The 24,335-nt window shown below is 43.3% G+C and overlaps 1 protein-coding gene across 1 annotated transcript; it reads right to left on the bottom strand.

Annotated features, from left to right (window-relative positions):
• Positions 1-226: 226 nt before the first annotated feature.
• Positions 227-22,039, bottom strand: PDC (phosducin). Its single transcript, XM_044302170.1, has 3 exons — positions 21,973-22,039; positions 18,575-18,735; positions 227-748 (listed from the first exon to the last, which is right to left on the bottom strand). Exons 1-3 carry the CDS (start codon positions 22,037-22,039, stop codon positions 227-229), a joined length of 750 nt encoding a protein of 249 aa, XP_044158105.1.
• Between the last annotated feature and the right edge of the window lie 2,296 nt (positions 22,040-24,335).

Below are 24,335 nucleotides of genomic sequence, written 5' to 3'. Positions count from 1 at the left end.
GCTAGCTTTGTTGGACATGAAGGTTTCTGAAACACTTCTTTAATGAGGCTACTTGTTATGTTAAACCAGTACTATGGGGGATTCTGGTTTACCTTGGTTAACATAGCCATATATATGCCTTACACCACTCCAAGTATTTTCCTATGACATCTCCTTTACATCTCTAAACACAGGACACCTTCTAAATGTCTTAAGGTATATATGTTCTAAAATATGGATGTTTCAGCTATTCAATATCCCCTTCCCCATCATCACATGCTATGCCTTGTATTTCTCGCTCAGGCAAAAGCCCATATTCATTAAAAAAAGCCTCAACATCCACCGCAAAGAATTCCTCATTCAAGTTTTTAGAAACGTTAATAAAGTTACTAATAAGTTCTCCTGCCTTATAGACCAGTATAGTTGGGAGGACTTCTCTAGAGAACCGTTCTCCAGCTCCTGTGTCAGCTGACTTAATTTTACAGAACTTCACTGTTGGATACTCTAACGCAAGGCAGGTTAAACAATTATTCAGTGACTCACAGGCCTTGATCTCATCAGAAAAAATATGAACTATTACTGTAGTACTTTTTTGTTCCTTCTCTATTGCTTCTAAAAATTCATTTCCACTTTTCAGCTCATATAGATACCCATATTTAGGGCCGAAACTCAATCTCTGGTGCATGTCCTGCATACATTGTTTGCGGTACTTTTGTAGACAGTTTTCATCTTCCTTGTCATGGATTAGTTCATATTCTTGCATGCTCATCTGTGAACAAAAGATAACATTCTTTAGGTACAACTCATGTAGCCAAAGCCAAGCTTTGATGTTAAAAATAGAAAAATGACGAATGGAAGATTTATTTTGCTTATTTTTTTTTATCCATCCCGGGTTTTGGCCTAAAAAAACTGCCCTGTGTGAACAAAGCCTAAAGCAGAAACGCTCCGATACACATTAAACTCATACTGCTAATGCCCATTTGTATTTATAGACTGTGGCATATTTTCCATCTATTCCATCTATCTATGGTTTCAAAAAATGTCTGTATTTTTCAAACCAGAACCTGGATCTGAATGCTTATATAATTAAAATTTAGTATAGCCATCTGTTTGTTCTTTTCCTTATTTTTCATCCACCTTACTAAGGTCGACACACATGCTCACTTCCATCTTTCAACTGGCACCAGACCTATGCTCTCTTAGAACCTGCGACAGAGTAAATGAACATATTGCGTATTTGTATGCAGAAACTTAGTATAAAAACTGTACCTAAATCCAGTCTTTATTGTGCCTTTATGGTTTTTGGTGTGGATTTTCTTTTTGTTAAACCCATTGGGGAAACTAATATACGAGGGGTGTTCAATAAGTTATCTAGCCCAGCTTGTTCTGTTAGTGTTAGGGCTTGTTCACACGAAGTCCGCAGTCCGCAAAACACAGATGCTGCCTGTGTGCCTTCTGCAATTTGCGGAATGGAACAGACGGCCCTTTACGAAATGCCTATTCTTGTCCCCAAAATGGACAAGAATAGGATATGACATAATTTTTGCGGGCCACGGAATTCTGTGTGCAGTATGCATCCTTTGCGGCCATATTGAAGTGAATGGGTCCGCACCCGAGCCGCCAAAAATGCAGCTCGGATGCGGAACCAAACCACGGTCGTGGCAATGAGCACTTAGAGCACTAAGCTTGTCTGTGCAGGTTGAGACATGTCTAGACATGCAACACATAGTAGCAGTTCAGCTTGATGAAAAGCATTGGAAGTGACAGGATGGAAAGTGCAGTACAGTCCAGGTCTAATTTGGAGCTTTGTTCCATGATTAAATTCCTTACAAAGGAACAAATCCATGAAAGGATGATTGCTGTACAGTTGTGTTCAAAATAATAGCAGTGTGTTTAAAAAAATGAACAAAGCTCAAAATTCTTCTGATAGCTTTTATTTCCATACACACAAATGCATTGGGAACTCTACACATTCTATTCCAGATCAAAACATGAAGAAAAATATATCAAATTGAAGAAAAGTGAATGTTAGACTGTTCAAAAAAAAAAATATTCACTATATAAACTGAAAAATGTTTGAAGATTTTGCTTTCCTTTGAATCACTTAACTAATATTTAGTTGTATAACCGCTGTTTCTGAGAACTGCTGTACATCTGTGTTGCATGGAGTCAACCAACTTCTGGCACCTGTGAACAGGTAGACCAACCCAGGGTGGGCCATTTATATGGATACACCTTAATAAAATGGGAATGGTTGGTGATATTAACTTCCTGTTTGTGGCACATTAGTATATGTGAGGGGGGAAACTTTTCAAGATGGGTGGTGACCATGGCGGCCATTTTGAAGTCAGACATTTTGAATCCAACTTTTGTTTTTTCAATAGGAAGAGGGTCATGTTGACACATCAAACTTATTGGGAATTTCACTAGAAAAACAATGGTGTGCTTGGTTTTAACGTAACTTTATTCTTTCATGAGTTATTTACAAGTTTCTGATACCAGTTTCTAATTCCACTTATAAATTGTGTTCAATGTGCTGCCCATTGTGTTGGATTGTCAATGCAACCCTCTTCTCCCACTCTTCACACACTGATAGCAACACCGCAGGAGAAATGCTAGCACAGGCTTCCAGTATCTGTAGTTTCAGGTGCTGCACATCTCGTATCGTCACAGCATATGAAACATGTAAATAACTCATGAAAGAATAAAGTTACGTTAAAACCAAGCACACCATCCAAAGTTGGATTCAAAATGGCCGACTTCAAAATGTCGGCCATGGTCACCACTAGGGATGAGCGAACTCGAACTGTATAGTTCGGGTTCGTACCGAATTTTGGGGTGTCCGTGACACGGACCCGAACCCGGACATTTTCGTAAAAGTCCGGGTTCGGGTTCGGTGTTCGTCGCTTTCTTGGCGCTTTTGTGACGCTTTCTTGGCGCTTTTTGAAAGGCTGCAAAGCAGCCAATCAACAAGCGTCATACTACTTGCCCCAAGAGGCCATCACAGCCATGCCTACTATTGGCATGGCTGTGATTGGCCAGAGCACCATGTGACCCAGCCTCTATTTAAGCTGGAGTCACATAGCGCCGCCCGTCACTCTGCTCTGATTAGCGTAGGGAGAGGTTGCGGCTGCGACAGTAGGGCGAGATTAGGCAGATTAACTCCTCCAAAGGACTTGATTAACTGATCGATCTGCAGCTGTGGATCATTGAGCTGCTGATCCTCAATTGCTCACTGTTTTTAGGCTGCACAGACCGTTTGTCAGTCTCATTTTTCTGGGGTGATCGGCGGCCATTTTGTGTCTTGTGGTGCGCCAGCACAAGCTGCGACCAAGTGCATTTAACCCTCAATGGTGTGGTTGTTTTTTGGCTAAAGCCTACATCAGGGTGAAGCTGTCACACCAAGTGCATTTAACCAGCAATAGTCTGTTCATTTTTTGGCCATATACAAAATCAGGGGCAAGCTGCGCCTGTCACCAAGTGCATTTAACCCTCAATGGTGTGGTTGTTTTTTGGCTAAAGCCTACATCAGGGTGAAGCTGTCACACCAAGTGCATTTAACCAGCAATAGTCTGTTCATTTTTTGGCCATATACAAAATCAGGGGCAAGCTGCGCCTGTCACCAAGTGCATTTAACCCTCAATGGTGTGGTTGTTTTTTGGCTAAAGCCTACATCAGGGTGAAGCTGTCACACCAAGTGCATTTAACCAGCAATAGTCTGTTCATTTTTTGGCCATATACAAAATCAGGGGCAAGCTGCGCCTGTCACCAAGTGCATTTAACCCTCAATGGTGTGGTTGTTTTTTGGCTAAAGCCTACATCAGGGTGAAGCTGTCACACCAAGTGCATTTAACCAGCAATAGTCTGTTCATTTTTTGGCCATATCCCAGTCTAATTCTGTCACTAAATCCATACCGGTCACCCAGCGCCTAAATACTAGGCCTCAAATTTATATCCAGCTAAATCTGTCCCTAGTGCTGTAGCTGGGCGAGTTATTTAGTGTCCGTTCAAGCACATTTCTTGTTCTGGGTTGAAATACAATTCCCAATTTAGCAATTTCATAATTTAGTGGTTCCTGCTATATCAGAGCTATTTGAAATCTATCCCAAAAAGGGTATATAATATTGAAGGTGCACATTGGGTCATTCAGAATAACTTCACACACACCCGCTACTGTGTATTTCCAAGTCTAATTCTGTCACTAAACCCATACCTGTCACCCAGCGCCTAAATACTAGGCCTCAAATTTAAATCCCTCTAAATCTCTCGTTACCCACCGCTGTACTGTTGTTGCTGGGCAAGATATTTAGTGTCCGTCAAAGCACATTTTTTGTTCTGGGTTGAAGTACAATTCCCAATTTAGCAATTTCATAATTTAGTGGTTTCTGCTATATCAGAGCTATTTGAAATCTATCCCTAAAAGGGTATATAATATTGAAGGTGCACATAGGGTCATTCAGAATAACTTCACACACACGCTTCTGTGCATTTCCAAGTCTAATTCTGTCACTAAATCCATACCGGTGACCCAGCGCCTAAATACTAGGCCTCAAATTTAAATCCCTCTAAATCTCTCGTTACCCACCACTGTACTGTTGTTGCTGGGCAAGATATTTAGTGTCCGTCAAAGCACATTTTTTGTTCTGGGTTGAAGTACAATTCCCAATTTAGCAATTTCATAATTTAGTGGTTTCTGCTATATCAGAGCTATTTGAAATCTATCCCTAAAAGGGTATATAATATTGAAGGTGCACATAGGGTCATTCAGAATAACTTCACACACACGCTTCTGTGCATTTCCAAGTCTAATTCTGTCACTAAATCCATACCGGTGACCCAGCGCCTAAATACTAGGCCTCAAATTTAAATCCCTCTAAATCTCTCGTTACCCACCGCTGTACTGTTGTTGCTGGGCAAGATATTTAGTGTCCGTCAAAGCACATTTTTTGTTCTGGGTTGAAGTACAATTCCCAATTTAGCAATTTCATAATTTAGTGGTTCCTGCTATATCAGAGCTATTTGAAATCTATCCCAAAAAGGGTATATAATATTGAAGGTGCACATTGGGTCATTCAGAATAACTTCACACACACCCGCTACTGTGTATTTCCAAGTCTAATTCTGTCACTAAACCCATACCTGTCACCCAGCGCCTAAATACTAGGCCTCAAATTTAAATCCCTCTAAATCTCTCGTTACCCACCGCTGTACTGTTGTTGCTGGGCAAGATATTTAGTGTCCGTCAAAGCACATTTTTTGTTCTGGGTTGAAGTACAATTCCCAATTTAGCAATTTCATAATTTAGTGGTTTCTGCTATATCAGAGCTATTTGAAATCTATCCCTAAAAGGGTATATAATATTGAAGGTGCACATAGGGTCATTCAGAATAACTTCACACACACGCTTCTGTGCATTTCCAAGTCTAATTCTGTCACTAAATCCATACCGGTGACCCAGCGCCTAAATACTAGGCCTCAAATTTAAATCCCTCTAAATCTCTCGTTACCCACCACTGTACTGTTGTTGCTGGGCAAGATATTTAGTGTCCGTCAAAGCACATTTTTTGTTCTGGGTTGAAGTACAATTCCCAATTTAGCAATTTCATAATTTAGTGGTTCCTGCTATATCAGAGCTATTTGAAATCTATCCCAAAAAGGGTATATAATATTGAAGGTGCACATTGGGTCATTCAGAATAACTTCACACACACCCGCTACTGTGTATTTCCAAGTCTAATTCTGTCACTAAACCCATACCTGTCACCCAGCGCCTAAATACTAGGCCTCAAATTTAAATCCCTCTAAATCTCTCGTTACCCACCGCTGTACTGTTGTTGCTGGGCAAGATATTTAGTGTCCGTCAAAGCACATTTTTTGTTCTGGGTTGAAGTACAATTCCCAATTTAGCAATTTCATAATTTAGTGGTTTCTGCTATATCAGAGCTATTTGAAATCTATCCCTAAAAGGGTATATAATATTGAAGGTGCACATAGGGTCATTCAGAATAACTTCACACACACGCTTCTGTGCATTTCCAAGTCTAATTCTGTCACTAAATCCATACCGGTGACCCAGCGCCTAAATACTAGGCCTCAAATTTAAATCCCTCTAAATCTCTCGTTACCCACCACTGTACTGTTGTTGCTGGGCAAGATATTTAGTGTCCGTCAAAGCACATTTTTTGTTCTGGGTTGAAGTACAATTCCCAATTTAGCAATTTCATAATTTAGTGGTTCCTGCTATATCAGAGCTATTTGAAATCTATCCCAAAAAGGGTATATAATATTGAAGGTGCACATTGGGTCATTCAGAATAACTTCACACACACCCGCTACTGTGTATTTCCAAGTCTAATTCTGTCACTAAACCCATACCTGTCACCCAGCGCCTAAATACTAGGCCTCAAATTTAAATCCCTCTAAATCTCTCGTTACCCACCGCTGTACTGTTGTTGCTGGGCAAGATATTTAGTGTCCGTCAAAGCACATTTTTTGTTCTGGGTTGAAGTACAATTCCCAATTTAGCAATTTCATAATTTAGTGGTTTCTGCTATATCAGAGCTATTTGAAATCTATCCCTAAAAGGGTATATAATATTGAAGGTGCACATAGGGTCATTCAGAATAACTTCACACACACGCTTCTGTGCATTTCCAAGTCTAATTCTGTCACTAAATCCATACCGGTGACCCAGCGCCTAAATACTAGGCCTCAAATTTAAATCCCTCTAAATCTCTCGTTACCCACCACTGTACTGTTGTTGCTGGGCAAGATATTTAGTGTCCGTCAAAGCACATTTTTTGTTCTGGGTTGAAGTACAATTCCCAATTTAGCAATTTCATAATTTAGTGGTTTCTGCTATATCAGAGCTATTTGAAATCTATCCCTAAAAGGGTATATAATATTGAAGGTGCACATAGGGTCATTCAGAATAACTTCACACACACGCTTCTGTGCATTTCCAAGTCTAATTCTGTCACTAAATCCATACCGGTGACCCAGCGCCTAAATACTAGGCCTCAAATTTAAATCCCTCTAAATCTCTCGTTACCCACCGCTGTACTGTTGTTGCTGGGCAAGATATTTAGTGTCCGTCAAAGCACATTTTTTGTTCTGGGTTGAAGTACAATTCCCAATTTAGCAATTTCATAATTTAGTGGTTCCTGCTATATCAGAGCTATTTGAAATCTATCCCAAAAAGGGTATATAATATTCAAGGTGCACATTGGGTCATTCAGAATAACTTCACACACACCCGCTACTGTGTATTTCCAAGTCTAATTCTGTCACTAAACCCATACCTGTCACCCAGCGCCTAAATACTAGGCCTCAAATTTAAATCCCTCTAAATCTCTCGTTACCCACCGCTGTACTGTTGTTGCTGGGCAAGATATTTAGTGTCCGTCAAAGCACATTTTTTGTTCTGGGTTGAAGTACAATTCCCAATTTAGCAATTTCATAATTTAGTGGTTTCTGCTATATCAGAGCTATTTGAAATCTATCCCTAAAAGGGTATATAATATTGAAGGTGCACATAGGGTCATTCAGAATAACTTCACACACACGCTTCTGTGCATTTCCAAGTCTAATTCTGTCACTAAATCCATACCGGTGACCCAGCGCCTAAATACTAGGCCTCAAATTTAAATCCCTCTAAATCTCTCGTTACCCACCACTGTACTGTTGTTGCTGGGCAAGATATTTAGTGTCCGTCAAAGCACATTTTTTGTTCTGGGTTGAAGTACAATTCCCAATTTAGCAATTTCATAATTTAGTGGTTCCTGCTATATCAGAGCTATTTGAAATCTATCCCAAAAAGGGTATATAATATTCAAGGTGCACATTGGGTCATTCAGAATAACTTCACACACACCCGCTACTGTGTATTTCCAAGTCTAATTCTGTCACTAAACCCATACCTGTCACCCAGCGCCTAAATACTAGGCCTCAAATTTAAATCCCTCTAAATCTCTCGTTACCCACCGCTGTACTGTTGTTGCTGGGCAAGATATTTAGTGTCCGTCAAAGCACATTTTTTGTTCTGGGTTGAAGTACAATTCCCAATTTAGCAATTTCATAATTTAGTGGTTTCTGCTATATCAGAGCTATTTGAAATCTATCCCTAAAAGGGTATATAATATTGAAGGTGCACATAGGGTCATTCAGAATAACTTCACACACACGCTTCTGTGCATTTCCAAGTCTAATTCTGTCACTAAATCCATACCGGTGACCCAGCGCCTAAATACTAGGCCTCAAATTTAAATCCCTCTAAATCTCTCGTTACCCACCACTGTACTGTTGTTGCTGGGCAAGATATTTAGTGTCCGTCAAAGCACATTTTTTGTTCTGGGTTGAAGTACAATTCCCAATTTAGCAATTTCATAATTTAGTGGTTCCTGCTATATCAGAGCTATTTGAAATCTATCCCAAAAAGGGTATATAATATTCAAGGTGCACATTGGGTCATTCAGAATAACTTCACACACACCCGCTACTGTGTATTTCCAAGTCTAATTCTGTCACTAAACCCATACCTGTCACCCAGCGCCTAAATACTAGGCCTCAAATTTAAATCCCTCTAAATCTCTCGTTACCCACCGCTGTACTGTTGTTGCTGGGCAAGATATTTAGTGTCCGTCAAAGCACATTTTTTGTTCTGGGTTGAAGTACAATTCCCAATTTAGCAATTTCATAATTTAGTGGTTTCTGCTATATCAGAGCTATTTGAAATCTATCCCTAAAAGGGTATATAATATTGAAGGTGCACATAGGGTCATTCAGAATAACTTCACACACACGCTTCTGTGCATTTCCAAGTCTAATTCTGTCACTAAATCCATACCGGTGACCCAGCGCCTAAATACTAGGCCTCAAATTTAAATCCCTCTAAATCTCTCGTTACCCACCACTGTACTGTTGTTGCTGGGCAAGATATTTAGTGTCCGTCAAAGCACATTTTTTGTTCTGGGTTGAAGTACAATTCCCAATTTAGCAATTTCATAATTTAGTGGTTCCTGCTATATCAGAGCTATTTGAAATCTATCCCAAAAAGGGTATATAATATTGAAGGTGCACATTGGGTCATTCAGAATAACTTCACACACACCCGCTACTGTGTATTTCCAAGTCTAATTCTGTCACTAAACCCATACCTGTCACCCAGCGCCTAAATACTAGGCCTCAAATTTAAATCCCTCTAAATCTCTCGTTACCCACCGCTGTACTGTTGTTGCTGGGCAAGATATTTAGTGTCCGTCAAAGCACATTTTTTGTTCTGGGTTGAAGTACAATTCCCAATTTAGCAATTTCATAATTTAGTGGTTTCTGCTATATCAGAGCTATTTGAAATCTATCCCTAAAAGGGTATATAATATTGAAGGTGCACATAGGGTCATTCAGAATAACTTCACACACACGCTTCTGTGCATTTCCAAGTCTAATTCTGTCACTAAATCCATACCGGTGACCCAGCGCCTAAATACTAGGCCTCAAATTTAAATCCCTCTAAATCTCTCGTTACCCACCACTGTACTGTTGTTGCTGGGCAAGATATTTAGTGTCCGTCAAAGCACATTTTTTGTTCTGGGTTGAAGTACAATTCCCAATTTAGCAATTTCATAATTTAGTGGTTCCTGCTATATCAGAGCTATTTGAAATCTATCCCAAAAAGGGTATATAATATTGAAGGTGCACATTGGGTCATTCAGAATAACTTCACACACACCCGCTACTGTGTATTTCCAAGTCTAATTCTGTCACTAAACCCATACCTGTCACCCAGCGCCTAAATACTAGGCCTCAAATTTAAATCCCTCTAAATCTCTCGTTACCGCTGTACTGTTGTAGCTGGGAAAGTTATTTAGTGCCCGTCAAAGCACATTTTTTGTTCTGGGTTGAAGTACAATTCCCAATTTAGCAATTTCATAATTTAGTGGTTCCTGCTATATCAGAGCTATTTGAAATCTATCCCAAAAAGGGTATATAATATTCAAGGTGCACATTGGGTCATTCAGAATAACTTCACACACACGCTTCTGTGCATTTCCAAGTCTAATTCTGTCACTAAATCCATACCGGTCACCCAGCGCCTAAATACTAGGCCTCAAATTTATATCCCGCTGAATTTGAATACAATACATTGGGCCAAATAATATATTTGTTGTTGTGGTGAACCATAACAATGAGAAAAACATCTAGTAAGGGACGCGGACGTGGACATGGTCGTGGTGGTGTTAGTGGACCCTCTGGTGCTGGGAGAGGACGTGGCCTGTTCTGCCACATCCACACGTCCTAGTGTACCAACTACCTCAGGTCCCAGTAGCCGCCAGAATTTACAGCGATATATGGTGGGGCCCAATGCCGTTCTAAGGATGGTAAGGCCTGAGCAGGTACAGGCATTAGTCAATTGGGTGGCCGACAGTGGATCCAGCACGTTCACATTATCTCCCACCCAGTCTTCTGCAGAAAGCGCACAGATGGCGCCTGAAAACCAACCCCATCAGTCTGTCACATCACCCCCATGCATACCAGGGAAACTGTCTCAGCCTCAAGTTATGCAGCAGTCTCTTATGCTGTTTGAAGACTCCGCTGGCAGGGTTTCCCAAGGGCATCCACCTAGCCCTTCCCCAGCGGTGAAAGACATAGAATGCACTGACGCACAACCACTTATGTTTCCTGATGATGAGGACATGGGAATACCACCTCAGCATGTCTCTGATGATGACGAAACACAGGTGCCAACTGCTGCGTCTTTCTGCAGTGTGCAGACTGAACAGGAGGTCAGGGATCAAGACTGGGTGGAAGACGATGCAGGGGACGATGAGGTCCTAGACCCCACATGGAATGAAGGTCGTGCCACTGACTTTCACAGTTCGGAGGAAGAGGCAGTGGTGAGACCGAGCCAACAGCGTAGCAAAAGAGGGAGCAGTGGGCAAAAGCAGAACACCCGCCGCCAAGAGACTCCGCCTGCTACTGACCGCCGCCATCTGGGACCGAGCACCCCAAAGGCAGCTTCAAGGAGTTCCCTGGCATGGCACTTCTTCAAACAATGTGCTGACGACAAGACCCGAGTGGTTTGCACGCTGTGCCATCAGAGCCTGAAGCGAGGCATTAACGTTCTGAACCTGAGCACAACCTGCATGACCAGGCACCTGCATGCAAAGCATGAACTGCAGTGGAGTAAACACCTTAAAACCAAGGAAGTCACTCAGGCTCCCCCTGCTACCTCTTCTGCTGCTGCCGCCTCGGCCTATTCTGCTGCTGCCGCCTCGGCCTCTTCCTCCGCCTCTGGAGGAACGTTGGCACCTGCCGCCCAGCAAACAGGGGATGTACCACCAACACCACCACCACCACCTCCGTCACCAAGCGTCTCAACCATGTCACACGCCAGCGTTCAGCTCTCCATCTCACAAACATTTGATAGAAAGCGTAAATTCCCACCTAGCCACCCTCGATCCCTGGCCCTGAATGCCAGCATTTCTAAACTACTGGCCTATGAAATGCTGTCATTTAGGCTGGTGGACACAGACAGCTTCAAACAGCTCATGTCGCTTGCTGTCCCACAGTATGTTGTTCCCAGCCGGCACTACTTCTCCAAGAGAGCCGTGCCTTCCCTGCACAACCAAGTATCCGATAAAATCAAGTGTGCACTGCGCAACGCCATCTGTAGCAAGGTCCACCTAACCACAGATACGTGGACCAGTAAGCACGGCCAGGGACGCTATATCTCCCTAACTGCACACTGGGTAAATGTAGTGGCAGCTGGGCCCCAGGCGGAGAGCTGTTTGGCGCACGTCCTGCCGCCGCCAAGGATCGCAGGGCAACATTCTTTGCCTCCTGTTGCCACCTCCTCCTTCTCGGCTTCCTCCTCCTCTTCTTCCACCTGCTCATCCAGTCAGCCACACACCTTCACCACCAACTTCAGCACAGCCCGGGGTAAACGTCAGCAGGCCATTCTGAAACTCATATGTTTGGGGTTGTGGCGGGGTATTGAACAACAGACCGACGAGTGGTTGCTGCCGGTGAGCCTCAAGCCCGGCCTGGTGGTGTGTGATAATGGGCGAAATCTCGTTGCAGCTCTGGGACTAGCCAATTTGACGCACATCCCTTGCTTGGCGCATGTGCTGAATTTGGTGGTGCAGAAGTTCATTCACAACTACCCCGACATGTCAGAGCTGCTGCATAAAGTGCGGGCCGTCTGTTCGCGCTTCCGGCGTTCACATCCTGCCGCTGCTCGCCTGTCTGCGCTACAGCGTAACTTCGGCCTTCCCGCTCACCGCCTCATATGCGACGTGCCCACCAGGTGGAACTCCACCTTGCACATGCTGGACAGACTGTGCGAGCAGCAGCAGGCCATAGTGGAGTTTCAGCTGCAGCACGCACGGGTCAGTCGCACTACAGAACAGCACCACTTCACCACCAATGACTGGGCCTCCATGCGAGACCTGTGTGCCCTGTTGCGCTGTTTCGAGTACTCCACCAACATGGCCAGTGGCGATGACACCGTTATCAGCGTTACAATACCACTTCTATGTCTCCTTGAGAAAACACTTAGGGCGATGATGGAACAGGAGGTGGCCCAGGAGGAGGAGGAGGAGGATGAGGAAGAGGGGTCATTTTTAGCACTTTCAGGCCAGTCTCTTCGAAGTGACTCAGAGGGAGGTTTTTTGCAACAGCAGAGGCCAGGTACAAATGTGGCCAGCCAGGGCCCACTACTGGAGGACGAGGAGGACGAGGATGAGGAGGAGGTGGAGGAGGATGAGGATGAAGCATGGTCACAGCGGGGTGGCACCCAACGCAGCTCGGGTCCATCACTGGTGCGTGGCTGGGGGGAAAGGCAGGACGATGACGATACGCCTCCCACAGAGGACAGCTTGTCCTTACCCCTGGGCAGCCTGGCACACATGAGCGACTACATGCTGCAGTGCCTGCGCAACGACAGCAGAGTTGCCCACATTTTAACCTGTGCGGACTACTGGGTTGCCACCCTGCTGGATTCCACGCTACAAAGACAATGTGCCCACCTTACTTCCTGCACTGGAGCGTGATAGGAAGATGCGCGAGTACAAGCGCACGTTGGTAGACGCGCTACTGAGAGCATTCCCAAATGTCACAGGGGAACAAGTGGAAGCCCAAGGCCAAGGCAGAGGAGGAGCAAGAGGTCGCCAAGGCAGCTGTGTCACGGCCAGCTCCTCTGAGGGCAGGGTTAGCATGGCAGAGATGTGGAAAACTTTTGTCAACACGCCACAGCTAACTGCACCACCACCTGATACGCAACGTGTTAGCAGGAGGCAACATTTCACTAACATGGTGGAACAGTACGTGTGCACACCCCTCCACGTACTGACTGATGGTTCGGCCCCATTCAACTTCTGGGTCTCTAAATTGTCCACGTGGCCAGAGCTAGCCTTTTATGCCTTGGAGGTGCTGGCCTGCCCGGCAGCCAGCGTTTTGTCTGAACGTGTATTCAGCACGGCAGGGGGCGTCATTACAGACAAACGCAGCCGCCTGTCTACAGCCAATGTGGACAAGCTGACGTTCATAAAAATGAACCAGGCATGGATCCCACAGGACCTGTCCGTCCCTTGTCCAGATTAGACATTAACTACCTCCCCATAACCATATATTATTGGACTCCAGGGCACTTCCTCATTCAATCCTATTTTTATTTTCATTTTACCATTATATTGCGATGCTACCCAAAGTTGAATGAACCTCTCCTCTGCCTGTGTGCTAGGCCTAAATATATGCCAATGGACTGTTGCAGTGGTGGCTGACATGAAGCCTGATTCTCTGCTATGACATGCAGACTAATTCTCTGCTGACATGAAGCCAGATTGTCTGTTACGGGACCTCTCTCCTCTGCCTGGGTGCTGGGCCTAAATTTATGACAATGGACTGTTGCAGTGGTGGCTGACGTGAAGCCTGATTCTCTGCTATGACATGCAGACTGATTCTCTGCTGACATGAAGCCAGATCGTCTGTTACGGGACCTCTCTGCTCTGCCTGTGTGCTAGGCCTAAATATATGCCAATGGACTGTTGCAGTGGTGGGTGACGTGAAGCCTCATTCTCTGCTATGACATGCAGACTGATTCTCTGCTGACATGAAGCCAGATTGTCTGTTACGGGACCTCTCTGCTCTGCCTGTGTGCTAGGCCTAAATATATGCCAATGGACTGTTGCAGTGGTGGGTGACGTGAAGCCTCATTCTCTGCTATGACATGCAGACTGATTCTCTGCTGTCATGAAGACAGATTGTCTGTTACGGGACCTCTCTGCTCTGCCTGTGTGCTAGGCCTAAATATATGCCAATGGACTGTTGCAGTGGTGGGTGACGTGAAGCCTCATTCTCTGCTATGACATGCAGACTGATTCTCTGCTGACATGAAGCCAGATTGTCTGTTACGGGACCTCTCTGCTCTGCCTGTGTGCTAGGCCTAAATATATGCCAATGGACTGTTGCAGTGGTGGGTGACGTGAAGCCTCATTCTCTGCTATGACATGCAGACTGATTCTCTGCTGTCATGAAGCCAGATTGTCTGTTACGGGACCTCTCTGCTCTGCCTGTGTGCTAGGCCTAAATATATGCCAATGGACTGTTGCAGTGGTGGGTGACGTGAAGCCTCATTCTCTGCTATGACATGCAGACTGATTCTCTGCTGACATGAAGCCAGATTGTCTGTTACGGGACCTCTCTGCTCTGCCTGTGTGCTAGGCCTAAATATATGCCAATGGACTGTTGCAGTGGTGGGTGACGTGAAGCCTCATTCTCTGCTATGACATGCAGACTGATTCTCTGCTGTCATGAAGCCAGATTGTCTGTTACGGGACCTCTCTGCTCTGCCTGTGTGCTAGGCCTAAATATATGCCAATGGACTGTTGCAGTGGTGGGTGACGTGAAGCCTCATTCTCTGCTATGACATGCAGACTAATTCTCTGCTGACATGAAGACAGATTCTCTGTTACGGGACCTCTCTCCTCTGCCTGTGTGTGTGCTGGGCCTAAATATATGCCAATGGACTGTTGCAGTGGTGGCTGACGTGAAGCCTCATTCTCTGCTATGACATGCAGACTGATTCTCTGCTGACATGAAGCCAGATTCTCTGTTACGGGACCTCTCTCCTCTGCCTGTGTGTGTGCTGGGCCTAAATATATGCCAATGGACTGTTGCAGTGGTGGCTGACGTGAAGCCTCATTCTCTGCTATGACATGCAGACTGATTCTCTGCTGACATGAAGCCAGATTCTCTGTTACGGGACCTCTCTCCTCTGCCTGTGTGCTAGGCCTAAATATATGCCAATGGACTGTTGCAGTGGTGGCTGACGTGAAGCCTCATTCTCTGCTATGACATGCAGACTAATTCTCTGCTGACATGAAGACAGATTCTCTGTTACGGGACCTCTCTCCTCTGCCTGGGTGCCGGGGCCTAAATATCTGAGAATGGACTGTTCCAGTGGTGGGTGACGGGAAGCCAGATTCTCTGCTATGGAACCTCTCTCCAATTGATTTTGGTTAATTTTTATTTATTTAATTTTTATTTTAATTAATTTCCCTATCCACATTTGTTTGCAGGGGATTTACCTACATGTTGCTGCCTTTTGCAGCCCTCTAGCCCTTTCCTGGGCTGTTTTACAGCCGTTTTAGTGCCGAAAAGTTCGGGTCCCCATTGACTTCAATGGGGTTCGGGTTCGGGACGAAGTTCGGATCGGGTTCGGATCCCGAACCCGAACATTTCCGGGATGTTCGGCCGAACTTCTCGAACCCGAACATCCAGGTGTTCGCTCAACTCTAGTCACCACCCATCTTGAAAAGTTTCCTACCTCACATATACTAATGTGCCACAAACAGGAAATTAATATCACCAACCATTCCCATTTTATTAAGGTGTATCCCTGTAATTAGAATACCTCCCGCAGTACCCCACGGAGTTATAATCATCTCTGTAGTGCCCCCATAAATTATAATGCCCGTCCTCTCCCTCCAGTCTTCTATACCATGCAGTCCCATGTAAATAATACCAGTCGTCTCCCACCATTCTTCTATATGATACAGCCTTATGTAAATAACCTATCTTCATTACAGTCTTCTATACCATGCAGTCCCATGTAAATAACTTCACTCCTCTCCCTTCAGTATTCTATACCATGCAGTCCCATGTAAATAACACCAGTCCTCTCCTTCCAGTCCCATGTAAATAACTTCTCTTCCTTACAGTTCTCTATAACATACATCCCCATGTAAATAACTTAAATACCCTCCTTCACCCCCCTCAAACACAGTCCCATATAAATAACATCACTTCTTACCCTCCAGTCTTCTAAATGATCCAGTCCCATGTAAATAACACCAGTCATCTCCCTCCAATCTTCTATAACATACAGTCCCATGTAAGGCTACTTTCACACTAGCGTTCGTCGGTCCGCTCGTGAGCTCCATTTGAAGGGGCTCACGAGCGGACCCGAACGCAGCCGTCCAGCCCTGATGCAGTCTGAATGGAGCGGATCCGCTCAGACTGCATCAGTCTGGCGGCGTTCAGCCTCCGCTCCGCTCGCCTCCGCACGGACAGGCGGACAGCTGAACGCTGCTTGCAGCGTTCGGGTGTCCGCCTGGCCGTGCGGAGGCGTGCGGATCCGTCCAGACTTTCAATGTAAGTCAATGGGGACGGATCCGTTTGAAGATGCCACAATATGGCTCAATCTTCAGGCGGATCCGTCCCCCATTGACTTTACATTGAAAGTCTGGACGGATCCGTACGAGGCTATTTTCACACTTAGCTGTTATATGCTAAAATAATGCAGACGGATCCGTTCTGAACGGAACCTCCGTCTGCATTATTATGATCGGATCCGTTCAGAACAGATCCGATCGAACGCTAGTGTGAAAGTAGCCTAAAAAAACACATCTTTCTTATAGTCTTCTATAACATACAGTCCTATGAAACTGACACCCCTCCCCTCCCTTCAGCCCCTCTAACATACAGTCCCAGTTAAATAACATGTTTCCCTCCCACTAAGCAGGGAGGAGGTATAATGGGGAGAACCACATCTCCCAGCATTTCTCTGGCACTTTCCATGGCATCACAGGTCTCCACTGCTGAGCGCTGCCTCTTTCTGCACTGGTCACATGACGGTGACCTCATCACAGGTCCTTCCTCCACTTCCACAGCTGAAAAGATCACATGACTATGATGTCATCGAAGGTCCTTCAGCTATGGAGTGTAGACACAAACGAGCAGCAGATTCGCAGTAAGTGCTAATCAGGCCCCCCCACCCTTCCAAAATCCCACCCCTTCCCGACCTTCACACCAAGGTGCCCAGGAAATTAAAATTATTATAACATAAAAAGATAAATGCCTCTGCTGGCACTGGGATGGGCCCCTCTGCAGCTGAACCAGCTGCACAGGCGGTATGTCCACCCCGGGAAGATGTTTTATTACTAAAATGCATGCCACACAAGACAACAATTACTGGACACTCCTATGCTCCAACAATGAAGGCATTAAAGGGCTTCTGTCAGCCCACTAAACCGTTTATTTTTTGGGGGGTTAATAATAATCCCTATACTGCGAGCTCTGCATACATAAGCTAAATATTCATTTTGGTTCAGTAGAATTTGATAAAAAGCTATTTTTATAATATGTAAGTTACCTTGCTACCAGCAAGTAGGGCGGCTACTTGCTGGTAGCAGCCGCATCCTCCGATCCTAATGACCCCCTCCGCATTGTGATTGACAGGGCCAGGGAACGGGATCGTTCTCTGCTGGCCCTGTTTGAATTCCAAATCTCGCGCCTGCGCTGTACCTGTCTTTAATCGGTGCAGGCGCACTGAGAGGCGGCTGGTAGCAAGGTAATTTACATATTATAAAAATATCTTTTTATCAAATTCTACTGAACCAAAATGAATATTTAGCTTATGTATGCAGAGCTCGCAGTATAGGGATTATTATTAAACAAAAAAAAAAGGGTTTAGTGGGCTGACAGAAGCCCTTAAAGTGAGGCAATCAAAGAGAAAAGCTGTGGGAAGTTCTCGGCAGGTGTGTTGCTGCTTCACAACAATGCGCCAGCTCACAAGTCTCGCAAATCACCAGCTGCTATCAGGAAATGTGGCTTCATGGAGCTTAACCATCCACCCTACAGTCCAGACCTGGCTCCCAGTGATTATTTTTTCTGAGTGGGCAATGATTTCCTGAAGATAATGCACAGAGGCGGTAACAGGGTTCCTGCAGCAGTAAGAAGTCTCCTTCTATTTTGAAGGAATCTGATCACTGGAGGCAAAGTGGAATAAGTGTGTTGAAGTCAAGGGGATTACGTTGAAAAGTAGTAAGTTCAATTTTCAAAAAAAATGGTATCATATCCAGGTAGATAACTTATTGAACACCCCTCATACATAAGGTAGGAAATTGCACAAACAGTTCACATGCTACAGATTTTAAGATCTGCATGGCAAGTCAATTTCCACAAATAGAGAAAACTGCAGCAGAAAGGACTTGCCCCTTAAATTGTATAACTACCTCCATTCCACTTACTGTAATTGGTACATGTAATATATCAAACACTGTATGGTTGGCTGGCATTCAGCTACCTGTTGAGTTACCTTACGACTGAATTTTTCTTTTGTTTCCTTTTCATCTTTGCTTGGTGACTTGTAAGGAGAAGACATTTGCCGAAGGATTTCCCTTTTGCTTGGAGGAATTGCATCTTGGTCTTCACTGACCAGTTTAAATTTTCTCCAGTCATGTATGACACCTTTTGGACCTGTTTAAGGAAGGCAGACTAACAATAAAGTAAAATATCTTCACGTTATATTGAAACAAAAGATAGGTTTGCTATAAAATGCTGACATTTTGCAAAGCCATTTAACCCTTAGGATACCAGAGGTTTTTTCGTTTTTGCGTTTTCATTTTACTTCCTGATCTTCCTTAAGCCATAACTTTTTAATTTTTTTGTTCACAGTTTTATGAGGGCTATTTTTGCAGGACAAGTTGTACTTTCTAATTCCACCATTTAGTATAGCATACAATGTAGTGGGAAGTGGGAAAAAAATTCCAAATGGGGTAAAATTGGAAAAAAATAAACAATTCCTCCACCGTTTTACGGGTTTTGTCCCCATGGCTTTCCCTTTGTGACAAAACTGACCTGTGCCCTTCATTCCCTGGGTCAGTATGATACCACATATGTATAGGTTTTTTATGTCTAAATAAAAATGTAAAAATAAATTTAAATTTTGAAAACAAAAACTTTCTTAAAATGGAAAGGGGGTGATTAAAACTTTTATATTTTTAATTTTTATATATATTTATATATATTTTTATATATTTTTGTATGTTTTGCTTTAATTCTTTTATGATTTTGAAGCTTGTATTTGAACCTACAAAATCATTTTTTATATATGTATATATATATATATATATATATATATTTTTTTTATTTTTATTTTTTTTATTCTGAACAATCATTATTTGTACAGAATTGCTAATTTCTTATGTTGACCTGCCACCTGCTGGCCAAGATAAGATTGCGGCTTTAATACCCTGAGTCTCTTCAAAAAGACCCAGCGTATTAAATTAAATTACCGGCATCCTCATCGTTTTTTCACCCTTAAATGCTTTAATGACCATGAGCGGCATTATTGCTAGTCGCAGTCATTAGCCACCGGTCTAATGTACATGTCCACATGTACGGTGCTGGTAGCGAACGGGTTACGTTTTTTCTGTAGTAAACGTAAGTGCTTACAGAACAAGTCATGGAATGTCAGCAATCCAGTAATGCCAAGTGAACAGTATGAGTTGGCAATAGATTTTCCAAGTCCCAAGTTTTTTTAAAATAAGATTAGTTTTATATGTGATCATTTAGAAGTAATTTTTTTAACATATGACAGTAGACGTAGGCGAACCCTGCAGTCATATTGCAAGCACTTGTTTTAAGGCATGTACCATTACAAAATTCTTGGTAGCAACACACAAGTACCCTTTTCACATGTAGCTGTTCTGGTCTACCCCAGTCGATGCAGTGTTTTGTAGAGAGCATGTTCTGGTATTCAGTGACCAACAGTCCCTACGGACAGTCCTTTATACAGAAAAAATGGAAAGTACTCCAAAGAGAGGTCTGTTTATGCTTAACCTGAAAGAGTTTTCTCATGAGGACAAGTGCAAGAATAACCTGACCTCAGGCTGGCTATATATTTCCTTTGCAGCTGTGGAAATGTGGCGTTACTTGCTGTCCGACCATAAATTACATACAAACACCTTGTCTGCGAGAGCAGAACCACTCACACTGAGCAGCTCTGTTCTGGGGAGTCTTAGGCCTCTTTCATACGAGTAATATGGATTGTGTCAGGATTTGTTCAGGAAAAAAACTGCTGGTTTTGCATGCAAAACAATTGCGTTCTGTGTGTGTGTTTTTTCCATCCGGATTGCATGCATTATTCTCACGTGTGAAGAAAAACTGAAGAATAACAATCTACATCTTTCCTGATTGCAATGAAGCTCATGCACAGATCCATTGAAATGAATCATCAGGATTTAGTCCGGATGCTGTGCATTCACTACACGCATCACATCCAGACAGAAAACTAGCTCATGTGAAAGAGCCCTTATGCTAGGACAAAGTGGGTGAGAAAACCTTCGCTTGAAGCACCGCCAGTACGTCATACATTCCACTGGTTCTCAACTTGGTCATTAAGGGATTACAATACATCATACATTTTAAATACAGCTACAATTTTGACCACAGTACCCTTCTGTAGACTTAAAAGGGGTTGTGTCACTTAAGAAAATGACATTTATCATGTTGAGAAAGTTAATACAAACCACTTACTAATGTATTTTTATTATCCATATTGCTTCCTTTGCTGGCTGGATTCATTTTTCCATCACATTATACACTGCTCGTTTCCATGGTTATGACCACCCTGGAATCCAGCAGTGGTGGCCGTGCTTGCACAACTATAGAAAAAGGCACCAGCCTATGTAAGCTCCCACGGTCCCAGCCACCAGAGAGGCTGGCACTTTTTCCTATATTGTGCTAGGACGGCCACTGCTGCTGGATTGCAGGGTGGTCATAACCATGGAAACGAGCAGTGTATAATGTGAAGGAAAAATGACATGTTTTGTGTACTGTCTACCAAACATGCAACAGGTGCAGTCATCACAATTTGGAATGTGCCAGGTCTGTCTCAGAAACCTATTTCTTCATTGATTTCTATTGTAAAATGAAGTGCTGTGGTTCCCAACTGTAAGATGATCGCATTAAAGGGGATGTCCAGGCTTTTAATATTGATGACCTATCCTCAGGATAGGTCATTAAATATCAGATCGGCGGGGGTCCGACACCCGGCACCCCCGCCGATCAGTTGTATAAGGAGATGGTGCACGTGCCGTCTCCCGTCTCTCTTCCTGCTCACCATTGCTGTCTATGGCACTCCCTGTTCTGTACTTATTGCTTCCGGGTCTTCTTCTGTAGGGCTCTACACGCTGTGCTGTGACCTGAGGATAGCGTGCATAGCCCTGCAGAAGAAGACCAAGAAGCAGTGAGTAAAGAGCCTGCATAGCGAGTGCTGTATTCACTGCTCCCTGGTCCCGCTGTACTAATGAGCACTTCCATAATGAAAGCACTCATTAGTATTCACCCTTTAAGATGCACTGATAAAGTGCTTCTTATAGGGCAAAAAATGCAGTATCTGAAAAAATTAAAGAAAAACATTGTGTGACTTAAACGGTGGTGTTTAAGATTTCTTCTTTTAGATTTAGCTGCATTGTTAAATTCCACTGCTCTAAAATTGCAGGTGATATTACTGACAAATGACGAGTCTGATTGACCCATTGATAAGAGCAATGGTTTCCAACCAAAGATGCACCATCTACAACTTCCAACTTGCCCTAATTGCCAAGAACTGTGAGGATATGCAGGGACATGTAGTAGTACAGCAGCTGGAGACCACTGGAAAAGAGCATCTAGTAACATCCCTGGTTTATTTCAATATAAAACTTTTACCTGTATTCATAGCAGAACCTTCAAAGTCAGTCTCTTCTTCGACACTTTGTGTGTCTAAGTCTTCCATGATTGTATGCTGACTCTGTAAAATGGAAAACATCCCTGTCATGTCATAGAACGGAAGCCCTACTATAACCCTTTTTCTGCCAGGGCTTTGCAGCATTTAACTTTTTTAAAAAAAATGCATACAGTACACAGTGTACTGTCCATATCTGTATCTCCGTTCTGCAGTCCCACAAAAAATAAAAAATGTCCTATTCTTGTTCTTTTGCAGACAAGTATAGGACATGGTCTATCTGTTCTATTCTCTATTTTACAGTGGGTCTGCAAGGATACGCAGAATATAATGTACACAAATATAACTTCATTAATACACACAGCCACCTTCCTGCACCTCTGCAGCAAACAGTTATTATAAGCAATAATTGCTTGAACATTCAAATTTGCAATAAAAATGCATGCTCAGATTCGTTATGTTAAGGTAATTTACTTTGCACATTTTTTTTTTATCTGTTACAGGCAATTAGTGTGGACCCACTTTGCCAACCAACCGGTTTGACTTTGGTCTAATCCCGAGGGCGTTATCCTGGCAGTCCTTTAGTTTTCACCCTTTAACCCATATACAGGGATCTGGTCTTGGCTTCATTGTAGCCACCAGGCCACTACCACTTGGAATAGTCGCAATGTGGTTGGCTGCTGATTAACTGGGGTCAGAGACACTGGTACCAAGCACAAAGGGATCATGTAGTATGCAGGATCAGGAAATAGAGATCAGGACAGGCATATTACATGCAAATCTGTGAAACAGTAGAGAGGTCAGGGTAGGCAGCTCAAGTTCAGTATGGTAAACAGGTTAGGCAGCAGAGGGTCAGGAAACAGGTAGAAGTCAGTACATTGGCAGACAAATGGATTATAGCTCTTTGCAAGATAGAGAGACCTAGCAAGACCTGTAGACACCAAGTTGTTCAGGCAAGAAAGTCAGGTCAGCAGCACAGCTATATTGGAGGGCTGATGCACGCATTAGTTAAGCAGATGAGCACAGGATCAGAAAGGAAATTAACCCCTGTAGTGCTAAAGGGAAAAGTCTCTCTAATACACACAGGAAGAGGCCTTGCAGCCAGGCTGCAGCCTGTGACTTGGGACCTATGAGTCTGGGACCTGGGCAGGAGCTAGGTAAGAGATGTGACACCTGTGCCCACCTCGGATAAAGGGATGATGGCAGGCATGGAGTGCCACCATGACAAGATCATACCACATGTCTACATTTAATGTTGCATATCTTAAAGAAATGTCAAAACTGAAGGATTGTGCCAACCAAATTTTTCTGCATACAATATATACATTATATTATATAAAAGGCTAAAAGGTCAGCAGCACTCTATAGGTGTGCCAGGTGCAATTCCACAAACGTTCCTGGACAAGAAGCAGTAAGGTAGAAATGATGAAAAAACGGGCAGCCCTCCGGTCTTGTGGTGAAAATTCAGTGATTTTATTCACACCCCAAAGCAATGCAGCATTTCAGCTCTCTCAATGGAGCCTTTGTCAAGCGAGTGAACACTGTGCTCTCAACATATTTAAATGGGTGAATCTCATCCAATGACATAATTACTCATTAGAGAAAAGTTTACAAATATAGGTATAAAACTTCATTACATTTATTACAGTGCATCAATACATATAGATCACAGTGATGTTTACATAGTGTACATGTTTACAGAAGAAAGGTTGATCCCACATCCATATTCAAGTATTACATGCGTAATTATCACTAATTACAACATAAAGTGCAGCTGTGCTAAAATATAAACCAATTAGAAAAATTTAAAAGGAGGACAAACCCACGTCATGAATTCTCAAACATGTGATCTGATCTTGGCGTCCCTTGTCGGGTACTGCGCAGGCGCCGGTGTGCATCCTAAGGTCTATAACTGTCTATAATTGATTTATATTTTAGCACAGCTGTACTTTATGTTGTAATTAGTGATAATTACGCATGTAATACTTGAATATGGACTTGGGATCAACTTTTCTTCTGTAAACATGTACACTATGTAAACATCACTGTGATCTCTATGTATTGATACACTGTAATGAATTTTTAATCATGTTTTATACCTATATTTGTAAACTTTTCTCTAATGAGTAATTATGTCATTTGATGAGATTCACCCATTTAAATATGTTGAGAGCACTGTGTTCACTCGCTTGACAAAGGCTCCATTGAGAGAGCTGGGGTGTAAATAAGCATCACTGAATTTTCACCACAAGACCGGAGGGCTGCCCGTTTTTCATCATTTCTACATTATATTATATAGGTATATCATTTTCAATCCCCTATGCAAATTGTAAACCTAATGTAATGG

Source organism: Bufo gargarizans, chromosome 7, assembly GCF_014858855.1.
Source record: "Bufo gargarizans isolate SCDJY-AF-19 chromosome 7, ASM1485885v1, whole genome shotgun sequence".
NCBI classification, from domain to species: domain Eukaryota; kingdom Metazoa; phylum Chordata; class Amphibia; order Anura; family Bufonidae; genus Bufo; species Bufo gargarizans.
The sequence above is the reverse complement of the archived record's forward strand: the minus strand, read 5'-3'. Positions and strand labels throughout refer to the sequence as shown.

What these genes read in the sequence shown, in the direction of transcription:
- PDC (XM_044302170.1), bottom strand. Translation starts at nt 22,039, where the DNA reads ATGGAAGACTTAGACACACAAAGTGTCGAAGAAGAGACTGACTTTGAA. An exon ending in AGGTTCTGCTATGAATACAG is followed by an intron (nt 18,736 to 21,972) that starts GTAAAAGTTTTA and finishes TTCCTTAAACAG; the next exon opens with GTCCAAAAGGTGTCATACAT. An exon ending in AAGAAAAATTCAGTCGTAAG is followed by an intron (nt 749 to 18,574) that starts GTAACTCAACAG and finishes TTTTGTTCACAG; the next exon opens with ATGAGCATGCAAGAATATGA.